Source organism: Bos taurus, chromosome 23 (assembly GCF_002263795.3).
Source record: "Bos taurus isolate L1 Dominette 01449 registration number 42190680 breed Hereford chromosome 23, ARS-UCD2.0, whole genome shotgun sequence".
Lineage (NCBI taxonomy): Eukaryota > Metazoa > Chordata > Mammalia > Artiodactyla > Bovidae > Bos > Bos taurus.
In genome coordinates, this window is record NC_037350.1 from 12,123,613 (window position 1) to 12,135,789 (window position 12,177).

Genomic DNA, 12,177 nt, shown 5'->3' on the forward strand with positions numbered 1-12,177 from the left:
CCAGAGAGAAGCCATGGCACCTGCAAATGCCCTGTGGGAGGACAGAGCATGACTCGAGCTGGAATATGAGAGGAAGTGAGGATGATGTAAACAGAGGGAACACAAGGAGGGGAATGAAGACTAAGTCTGGAGAGGCAGGAGGGGGCCAGGGTGTGAAGGCCTCAAGGTCACGTGAAGAACTATGGACTCCGTCCAGAGAGCAATGGGAAGCCAATGAAGGGTTCTAAGCAGATATAGGACAAGAGTTGTGCTTGGAAAATGCCACTGTGGTTACAGTGAGTGAGGTCAACTTAAGAAAGGGTACAGAGAGACTGTCGGCGGGGGTGGGTGGGTCAGTTAACAGAGCAAAGTACAGAGGAGAGAGAGGATGCTAGTTAGCCTAGGTGGTCTTGACTGATCTTTGTCATTAGAAATTTAATATTAATATGAAAGCAATTTCCAAAAAACAAAAAATCTTTCTGATTATGTGCATTTTAAGTGTGTCCACACAGCTCACTGATAAAGTTTTACTGACTTTTTTTTTTTTTTTTTATAAAAGGCATGGAAAAATTATTATCCTCACAGAATAACATGGCTTCTGGGTAAGCAAGGGAGAGGGAAGAGAGCTCTCAGTTTCTCCCGGCTGATTACTGGTTATCTGAGGAGACTGCATTTCTTTCCAGAGCCATCACCTGTCAGATGGTCTGGGTGGGATGGAGCCTCTCCACTAGCAGTCCACAGAAGCTGCAGACAGCTCTAAACTTATAACTCAGTTCACACACTGAGCATTGAAATCTACTTTCCATATGGCTTCCAACAAAGGAATAAGTTTTTCCTTAAAAACTTTCTGCAATACACAGAGGTAAATCCCTTCTCTGGGTGTGCAGGGAGGAGTGCCTGACTCCCTTTTGATGTTCTTCATTCCAAAATACTCATCGAATCCTGCTACTCATAAACCCACAAATGAAAGGTTGATGAACAAGTGTCTCCAAGTCTGGTGTGACAGGTAGATGCCTTCTAGGGGTAGGCTCTGATATCTTATCGTGACACGGGGGTCTGCCTCGAACCAGACTTGTCCTCTGTGTTTTACCTGAATTCCATTGTTTTCTCATTTTTTTGCCATTCCTTTTACAGGTACATGTTTCTCTATCATTCAAGTTCTAAAACTCTTGACAAAAGTAACAGCAATGTTTGCCCTTTTAAAAAAAAACACAGGAAAGAACATGACTAGCTTTTCTCATTGCTGTCAAATGCTGTGTAGAAAAATGGAATTAAGTACAAAAAGAGAAAAATAAAATCTCCGTCGAACATTTAGAAGTGACAATTACACAACCAGAGCCCATTAATTGGCTCACACTTCAAGAAGGAGCAGCAAGCACAGCCCTCCAAGCTCGCAGGGAGGGGCTCTGAGGAGGGCAGTAGGCCCATTACCCCAGCAGACTCCCGAGAAATGGTAACATTTCAACACAGGATCTACGGGACAGCCAAGAGCTGCAATCCCATCCTGGAAACTAAAACTTGACACTAACCAGGAACTTCTCATCAGCAGTCTCAATGGTGAAGTTATTTCCTCTGTTAAAACCTACTTTCTTTCTATTGCATCACATTAGTGACTCCAAGCCCTTGACACTCAGCCCCCAGGTCACATGGTTAGCAGTGCCCTCCTGGAATCAACCTGAGATTTTCGTTTTGTGAAGTGTCAGCCTAAGAAACAAAGCTGGCGGCAAGGAAGCTTTTTCAGCTTTATCACTAACAATGGCAAAGAAGATGCAGGCAAGATAAATAAAGAGTCTAGGTTTAAATGTCCCGTGTTTCAATCTTGCTACACTTTGGCAGAGTTTACTGAGGCTGTAACTCTCCACCTTTAATTTATCCCGTTGTCTTCAACCACTGCAGCACTTAGAGGAAGAAACATGACTCTTGGTCCTGAGATTCCTAGTGAACAAATAGCATCAGTTACAGGAACAGACCCCAGAACAGAATGTCGGCCCTCCCCAGCACTAAATGACAGTACATTCAGTATGGGGACAGGCTGCTTGTCAGACACGAATGCGGTCAGGCTGAAATGCAGGGGGCAGAGCAGCTGTCCCCACAGAGGCCTCGGCAGGTGGCACAGTCACAGTGCTCCTCAGGGAAGGCCCAGGGAAGGAACTGCTTCAAAGTTAGGATGCTACAGAAATTGCCTGATCCCAGGCGGTGCTCCAAGCAGGCCCGGCCCCCCTGAGTGGGGAGACTCAAGTGGACATGGACTTCTAAAGTACCGAGGAAAGACAAAAGGAAGAAGTACTCTTGGAGAGCGGGGCTCTGAGAGGACCAAGGGGAGAAGCATAAGGAAGAGGGGGCTCAGGGGTCATTTTCAGGGAAACACTTGTGCTGGCGTAAGTGGCTTCAAGGTTCTGAAAGGCCAGTAGGGTATTGCTATGTGCAGCACTCGTTTAATTTCTTTAATTTACTGTCGACAGTGAATAAATCACGCTACTCTGCCAGCATATGCTACTCAAATAACGGCAAGGATACATCTCTAAAAACATTAATGGCTGTAGCTAGAAAAAATACTTGTAAAATAAAGTTTTCTTTTTTATTTTAAGAGATGTACATGTAAATTGATCAAAAACGTAGGGAACCAGAAATAATTTCTCTAAGCCTAATATACCAAGTCAATCTTATTAATGTTTTAGCATGTCTCCTTGTGGTTTTCTTCTTAGTTCATAGTTTTTTTCCTACTTGTGGTAATATTTCTATAATTTTCAGTCCTGTTTTAAAAATCTTGACTGAGTAGTTTCTTAAGTTATTAAAAACTCTTTTTTTTTTTTTTTTTTCCTTTTCGGTTGCACCATGCAGGATCTTGGTTCCCTGACTAGAGATCGAACCCAGGCCCTCAACAGTGAGAGTGCAGAGTCCTAACCACTGGACCACCAGAGAATTCCCTAAAAACTCTTCACAACATTATTTTTAATGAACACTTAAGCTGAGGAAGAAAACTTATTCAAAAGGAAATATGGGTAGTATATCTGGCAGGCACATAGACAGTTTATGAGAAAATGAGGCTAAACTCTAGAGATGCTAGGTAGTTTCAGATTAGGATGACAGAATTCTCAAGCAGAAAAGGAAAATTTTCAGTAATACTCAATTTTTTATATCTAATATTTTATATTTGCCAAAATGTTTGCCAAAGGCATAGTCTTAGATGATGGCAGAGATCACTAATATTTTGGCAGACACAATTATTAGTCAATGGGGCTATGACAAAGTGAAGAAATGGTTAAAAAATGAACACAAATGAGGTCAATATGAAAGGAGCTCAAGCTTTGCAGGAAGCAAGACAGCTGCATTAGATGAGAGAAGTGCAGCCAAGCACAAGCAAGGAAAGGAAAGGAAAGGGGTCTCTGGGGAATATCAGCAGCCCATGTGGTAGAGCTTTTGGGAATTCAAGTTCAATACAGCTGACATTATAGGCACATTTACCTTGCTTCCTTCCTGGAAACCAATGAGGGGACATCAAAGAAATACAAAGGGAATACATTCATAATAGTATTGCAAACTGAAAGAAAGGCTATTAGCAAATCAAGATTTTGTTGAATCTCTAGAAAATGGTAGGTGGATGAAATATTATTCGTAAATCTGAGGGGAATTAGGCAGACTTCCATAGAGCAGCCAACTGAGCAGGATGGAAGAAAAATGATTCACACTGGGCCATACATACCATTGTGGAATTTAAGACCTTCAAAGATAAAGAGAAGATCCTAAAGGTATCTATGGGGAAAAACAAATTACTACAAAGAATAAGAATATGATTATATCAGATTTTTCTCTTCAGTAACATTAGATGCTAGATGGCAATAAATCCAAGCTTTCAAAATTCTGAAGGAATTGAACTCTACACCCAGTCAAACTATGATTCAGGCATGCAAGCATTCTGAAAATTTGCTTTCCACATATCGTTTCTGAAAAAAGTACCTATAGATTTACTCTGTGTAATGCTCATGAGGGATCTTCTTAAATAAGACCCAATCAATTCATATTTGGCTTCAAATTCACCTAGGAGTAAGAACAGGAGTTTCCTACTCAGGGTAGCAGCAGGCATTTCTCCTCAGGGGGTCTTTGCAGCAGGCCACACAACTGTACAAGAGCCGTTCCTGCTGGCACGCAGGTGACAGCTCAGATGAGCACAGAAAACTTATATTGAGCGAGAGTGAAGCCACTCTGGTCTAGAAGCCTCATATTTCAAAATGAAATGAATCTCTCTTGAAATAGCTCCATAAACACAGATCCCAGAACTTTCACAAGGGACACGTCTAATCACAACTCATCACAGTCAGGAAACACAAAGCTATGACTTCCAATCAGATATTTTAAAGTTCTCCCAGTTTAGTTCAGTCGCTCAGTCGTGTCCGACTCTTTTTGACCCCATGAATCGCAGCACGCCAGGCCTCCCTGTCTGTCAACAACTCCCGGAGCTTGCTCAAACTCATGTTCATTGAGTCAGTGATGCCATCCAACCATCTCATCCTCTGTTGTCTCCTTCTCCTCCTGCTTTCAAGCTTTCCCAGAATCAGGGTCTTTTCCAATGAGTCAGTTCTTTGCATCAGGTGGCCAAAGTATTGGCGTTTCAGCTTCAACATCAGTCCTTTCAATGAATATTCAGGACTGATTTCCTTTAGGATGGACTGGTTGGATCTCCTTGCAGTCCAAGGGACACTCAAGAGTCTTCAACACTACAGTTCAAAAGCATCAATTCTTCGGCACTCAGCTTTCTTAATAGTCCAACTCTCACATCCATATATGACTATTGGAAAAACCATAGCTGGGAGTTCTCCCAGGCTAGAGGCAATTTACCAATCAATGGTGATTTTATTCATAAGCAATGCTGCCTGATAACACAGCCAACATTCCACTCCTCTCAGGTTTTCAGGGGAAGAGGATCTAGAAAGGTAACTGGGCCAAAGGACAGTATCTCCTACAAAGGATAAAGGGTCTTATTACTCCTTTACCTAAATTCTACAAAAAGAAAAACATATTATCACAGTTGTAGAGTAGGCCTCAGAAGCAGTCTGTTCAAAAATTAACCAATGATGGGAATGTAAATAGGTGTGGCCACTGTTGGAAACATTACAGCAGTGTCTCAAAAACCTAAAAACAGAACTACCACGCGACCCAGCAATTTCATTCCTGGGAGTATATATATAAAAAAACAAAACCACTAATGTGAAAAGACACACGCACCCCAATGTTCATAGCAGCATTATTTACTATTGTGAAGATACGGAAGCAGCCTAAGTGTCCACCAACAGACGAATAGATAAAGAAGCTGTAGTGTGTGTGTGTGTGTGTATACACATACAATATACTGGGTCATAAAAGAAAGAAATATTGCCATTTGCAACAACACAGATAGTCTTGAGGATATTATGCTAAATGAAATAAGTCAGACAGGGAAAGACAAATACTGTATGGTGTCACTTACATGTGGAATCTAAAAAATACAACAAACTAATAAAAGGGAAAAAACCAGATTCACAGATACAGAGAACTAGTCATGACAAGTGTGTGAGGAGGGTACTAAGAGGTACAAACCATCCCGTACAAGATAAGCTACAAGGATATACTGTACAATGCTCGGAGTACAGCGAATGTTTTATAATTGCAAATGGAGTATAACCTTTAAAAACTGGCAATCACTATACTATACACCTGTAACTTATGTAATATTGTACATCAACTATATTTCAATTTAAAAACAGGAAAATAATGAAATAATGAAGAAAATATGCTTCAGAAGCTTCGGTAACAGGTAAAAGAAGCAATTAGGAACTCTAGGAAAACAAAAAGCAGGCTATCATGAAGCTACTTATTTATCATTTATGGAATAATTCTGGGCACTTGTAGTAAAGCTGAATCTGTGATTTGAACATAGTATAACTCTTCCAAGAGCGACACAAGTTTAGTGACACGGAACAGCATTTCTTTTACTACAGAGCCAATGAATTACTAGGTCTATAGTGAACAATGTTTATATAATCATAATGTTACAGTGAGTTCTGAGTGGTTTTCCCTTTTCAGAATCAGTTTATGGCCAACACATGGAAGATTTAAATAAGTCAAAAACCAGAAAATCATACCATAAATCTCACAGTTTCAATGAGCTAGGACAGTTAATTGATGGGGAGAGACAGAGGGAAACATAGTCATGGTAATTTCTTCACTAAACAGTAGGGAGTCAAGAAATACTATCTACAATGGATGGGTCAAAAATAGAGGTTTAACCATTTTGTCTAATTTCAAAAGAAGTAACAGTAGTGGGGTTCTCACTTCCAATATTCATCCGAAGGACTGACACTGAAGCTGAAGCTCCAATACTTTGGCCACCTGATGCAAAGAGCCGACTCATTGGAAAAGATCCTAATGCCGGGAAAGATTGAGGTCAAGAGGACAAGGGGATGACAGAGATCAGATGGTTGGATGGCATCACTGACTCAATGGACATGAGTTTGAGCAAACTCAGGGAGATAGCGAAGGACAGGGAAGCCTGGTGTGCTGCAGTCCATGGGGTCTCAAAGAGTCAGACATGACTTAGCGACTGAACAACGACAAGAGAACAAAAAAGAAAAACGTAACTAACAAAAAATGAGGCGTGGGTAAGTAAGCTAAATTCATTTTTTTATACCAAGGAGTCAGTGAAGTAGCTAAACTAATAAGCAGAGATATAAAGCATTACTTATAATTCAGAAGTTATAAAGACTAAAAATAATAGTCAAAAGTAGCTACTCCTAAGAAATGAAACAAGATGGGAGAGTAAATATTTATTCTTCACTTATATCTTTTCGTATAGTTGAAAGTAACTTTCCATGGGCAGGTTTTACACTTATAATAGAAAAATAAAACCTGATGTTAGTATTTTACTGTACTGACACAAATTTCAGTTCAGTTCAGTTCAGTCGCTCAGTCATGTTCGACTCTTTGCGACTCCATGAGCCACAGCACGCCAGGCCTCCCTGTCCATCACCAACTGCTGGAGTCCACCCAAACCCATGTCCATTGAGTCAGTGATGCCATCCAACCATCTCATCCTCTATCGTCCCCTTCTCCTCCTGCCCTCAATCTTTCCCAGCATCAGGGTCTTTTCAAATGAGTCAGCTCTTCGCATGAGGTGGCCAAAGTATCAGAGTTTCAGCTTCAACATCAGTCCTTCCAGTGAACACCCAGGACTGATCTCCTTTAGGATAGACTGGTTGGATCCCCTTGCAGTCCAAGGGACTCTCAAGAGTCTTCTCCAACACCACAGTTCAAAAGCATTGATTCTTCTGCGCTCAGCTTTCTTTATAGTCCAACTCTCACATCCATACACGACCACTGGAAAAACCATAGCCTTGACTAGACCAACCTTTTTTGGCAAAGTTATGTCTCTGCTTTTTAATTTGCTTTTTAATATGCTGACATAAATTTAGGGTTCAGCAATTTAGAAGCCAAAAGAGAAAAGGAATCAATGATTAAAAAGTGGAGTAAGGTTAAAAGGTACAGGATTAGGTTATATGAAAAAAGAATAAAAAGTAATTTTATAAAATTAGCCAATACATTTGTGAAAACATGGATAAACCTTGAGGGTATTATGCTAAATGAAATAATTTAGACAGGGACAGACAAATATTTTATGACCTCACTTACATGTGAAATCTAAAAAAACAAATTCATAGAAACAGAACAGATTGATGGTTGCCAGTGTCTGGGTGCTGAGGGAAATGGCTGAAGATAAGTTGAACAGTACAAATGTCCAGTTATAAGATAAATTCTGGGGGTGTAACGTACAGCATGATGACTACAGTGAACACTGCTGCATTGTATATTTCAAAGTCACTATGAGAGATCTTAACAGTTCTCACCATAAGAAATGAAATTGTAACTAGGTGAGGTGATGGATGGTAATCTTATTGCAGTAACCGTTTCACAACATATACATATACCAAATCATTGTGTTGTACACCCTAACCTTATACAGTGTTATATACCAATTACCTCTCAAAAAGCTGGGAAAAACTCCACAGCAGTCAATATGAAAACAGAATTACTGGGATTTCCCTGCTGGTCCAGTAGTTAAGACTCCACACTCTCAGTGCAGGGAGGCCGGTTTCGATCCTTGGTCAGGGAACTAGATTCCGCATGCCACAACTAAAGATCCCACAGGCCTCAACAAAGATGTGGAACAGCCAAAACAAAAACAAAACAAAAAAACCCACCAGGACTATCTATGATAGAAAATAAGCCTTTATAGTGAAAGTTCCAACTGTAGCAGAAAGGACACCAAAAAAAAAAAAAAAGAAAGAAAGAAACTATCCTGCCCCAGGAGCAGGAACTTACAAGGAGACATCAGAGAATCTCATTCCCTAGTCTTTTTCAGAGGACAGCAAAAATCTGTCCCCTGATTCCCTGACTAGGCAGAATGCTATCAAGAGGCAGGGCTATGATATCTAAAGGTCCTACAGAATTTCATTTATGTTACTCATATACTTTATTTCACTAAAAAAAAAAGAAAAAGAAAAACCACCCAGGCTATAATTTTTGAAGCTAATAGGATCCTCTCTTGAGGACTGCTCTAGAGTACATTAGTTCAAAAGGAAAGGGTTTCTTCTTTTATCATCTGCATATCTTCTACTATATCTCTTAGGACCTTACTCAAAAATGGAAGGCACAACAGGCTCAGGTTATGTCTCTAAACATGAAATCATAGCCTTTGGCTCCACTGATTCCTAGAGGGTTAACAGGCACGCACCTTCCTGCTATTACTCTTGTTCTTCTAATATATTATTTATTTATTAGTCTTTAAAACACTTACTGCTATAGCATCTAAGTGCTAAAATACAAGGGAAAAAACATTAAAATTATTGAACTCCACCAACTAATGGAAACAAAAAATTAAAAGGAGGAAAAATAGATGCTCATGACTTAATGCAAGACTACTGGGAGAGAATCGAATGAGTGAGTCAAGGAAAACCCATTTAAATAAATTCAAAATCATTATGATATGTACCTTGTCAGTAGTTAGTCAACCAGTTCTTGTTGAAAACCCAACTGTATAACATCTTCAAAAGGGGGACATAAAAGAGATGAGGAATCCAATTTGTAACACATAAAATGACTGAAGAGATGGGTGACTGTAACCAGGAAGATGTGTAAAAGATGCGGAAGCAGAGGGCCTGGCCTGTGAGCTGTATACCCAACAGCAATGACTCTGGAAAGATATATTGGTGGTGGTTCATGGGCCTTGAAGGCCTTCCTGGTGTACAAAAAGGGTTCTTGGAGCTTGGAAATAAATGAATCACTTCAGTTCCCAGTTTTCATCATCTAGCTTGGTTTAGCAATGCTTTGGGTTCAAGGAGGCAACATGATCCAGGTGAAAGAGATCTTCCTTTTCTCTTTTATAAAATCAGGACAATATCCCACACAAGGTGATTTATATTCAGGACAAAATAAGGTGAAATCCATGCAGTGAAGAAATATTAGTTGCTAAATAACTGTGAGTTTTCTTATGCTACCATAGAGATGGCCACAAGATGTGTGCTCCCCTGAGAAGCGGCTGCTCAGCCAGGGGCTGACTACTTTCCCCAGTCCCACTAGCATCTAGTGTGGCAACTGACTAGCTCTCCCCGATGAAATGGACCATACCCAGGCCAAGGCTTTCAGAGCCAGGGTTACCTTCTCTCTGCTCTTTCCCCATGCCAGCCAGAAGCAGATGATGCCGATGAGGCCTTCGGTGATGGCAGAACCACAAGAAGAAGATACCTGGGTCCCTCAGTCATCTGTGAAGAGTCACTTGACAGCCAGGAACACTCCTGACTGAGAAGTACACTACTGTGTTAAGCTGCTGACATACTGAAACACTGTTTGTCACAGTAGCAAGTGTTACTCTAACCAGCACACGTGTTCTATATAATTAATATACAATAATGCTGAGGATCTCAGACATTGCAGCAAACAAGCCATCATTAATGCTATTATAAAATCTTGAAAAGATGTTCAACATCATCAGCCATTAGGAAAATGCAAATCAAAACCTCAAGGAGATACCACCCCAGAATGGCTATGAACAAAAAATAGACACTATCAAGCACTGGCAAGATTGTGGAAAAACTGAAACCTTGATACGCTGCTGGTAGGAATGCAAAATGGTGCAGCTGTTGTGGAAAAGTTTAGCAGTTCCTCAAAATCTTAAACATAGAATTACTATGTTACTGTTACTGTTAAGTCACTTTAGTCGTGTCCTGTGACTCTGTGTGACCCAAGAAGACGGCAGCCCACCAGGCTCCCCTGTCCCTGGGATTCTCCAGGCAAGAACACTGGAGTGGGTTGCCATTTCCTTCTCCAAAGCATGAAAGTGAAAAGTGAAAGTGAAGTCGCTCAGTCGTGTCCGACTCTTTGCGACCCCATGGACTGCAGCCCACCAGGCTCCTCCGCCCATGGGATTTTCCAGGCAAGAGTACTGGAGTGTAAGATCCAACAATTCTACTTGTAGGTATATTCATAAGACAGCTGAAAACACATGTCCACACAAAAACTTGTACAGGAATGTTCATAGCAGCAATATTCATAATAGCCAAAAAATAGAAACAATTCAAATGTTCACCAATTGATAAATGGATAAACAAAATGTGTTATTTATATATTCCCATGTTATGGAATACTATTCAGTCATAAAAAGGAATGAAGTACTGACACATACTATAACATGAGTGAAACCTGAAAACATTATACTAAGTGAGAGAAGCCTGGAACAAAAGGTCACACACTATATGACTCCATTTATATGAAATGTCCAGAATATACAGATCCATAGTGACAGAAAAGTACTGGGGCTGTGGGAGGTGGAGGGAAATGGGGTGACTGCTAGTGGGTAGGAGGTTTCTTTTTTGGGGTGATGAAAGTGTTTTGGAACATAAGATAGTCATAGTGATGATGGCACAACCCTGAACACTCGGAAAACCACTGAATTGCACAATTTTAAAGGGTGAAGTCTATGGTCTGTGAATCATATCGCAATTAAAATAAAAAAGAAAAAATATCAGCTGCTGGCTTTATCTTGCCTCCAAGAGCACTGGTCTCCACACAAAAAGGCACTGCGTTCTTTTCAGGTAATGACTGGGAAAAGGTATGAGGGAACCTTCTAGGATGCTGCAAATATGCTAATCTCAACCTGAGTAGTAGTTACATTTACATGGTTCTAGGCTGGTCAGAGCTCAGAACCCTTCTGCCTGGCATCCCCCGCAACCAGGTAAGGTCAGACAGAGCCCAGATGCCATACGCATGAATGTCTGTTTCCCACGGAGACCTAAGGTAACAGTGTAACTAACATGGAGATGAGATAAATATTTAAAGGTAACCCTGAGAAAGACATGAGGGTGGGGAAGAGGCGAGAGTCCCAGAATCCTACTTAATTGTATACAGCATCAGCAAAAATCTCTAAGGAAGAAAAAAGTCCCAAAGGGCTAGTGTGGGATGTGGGGGGAGGAACTGAGAGAGAATTGCATGCGGAAAGTATCTTTCTCGTCCCTGCTTAGATACGTGCCATTTAAAAAATTCAAGTTCAAACCACAAAATAAGGACCACTTCTTTGGTCGTATAAATTTTCATACAAGTATTTAATAGTCAAAACTGAAGTAAAGGATATTTAGAATGCTTTTACCTCCAAGCAAGAATATAATTTGATGATTCCAGATCTGACTTTTCATTGGAACTTCTGAGTCTAGTGGAAAGACTGTCTTTTAAATTAGCATATATTCCTGAAAGAGCGGCACTTACTTGCAGGAGACTTTGGTTCTGTCGGCCACCATGGTCCACTGCTGCTGGTTGGTGGAAACCTCAACATAGTAGCTGTAGCTCCGGTCGTCACAGTCCCACAGCAATAACCTGAGCAGAGGGAAGACACAGAAGGTGGTCAGCACTCTGCCCGGCTCTTTCCTTAGGCTGGAGGCGTGAGGGGATTCATGTCTTCTCTGTCCTTCTAATTGGTCTCTTCTGCCCACACACTTTCAGGACCAAGGAAAGAAAGTGAATCCCCAACAAAAGTATGATGAAAGGCAGAGTCAGTCTGTAGGGAGAGGCTTGTTTCTTTAGGGATTTATTTCACAAGGCACCCAACCAGGCAGCCTCTGTCCCCCATTAGGCAAAGATCTTCACATGAGCTGATCAGGGAGACGTCCCCAAATCCTC

At 40.9% G+C, this 12,177-nt stretch overlaps 1 protein-coding gene across 6 annotated transcripts in view; it reads right to left on the minus strand.

Moving 5' to 3' along the window:
* The window catches only part of BTBD9 (BTB domain containing 9), a 413,001-nt gene that overhangs the window by 63,771 nt on the left and 337,053 nt on the right, over nt 1-12,177 (minus strand). For all 6 annotated transcript variants that reach the window (XM_024983455.2, XM_024983458.2, XM_024983456.2 and 3 more), the window contains 1 exon segment: nt 11,767-11,874. In XM_024983455.2, the coding sequence (XP_024839223.1) occupies nt 11,767-11,874 (108 nt within the window).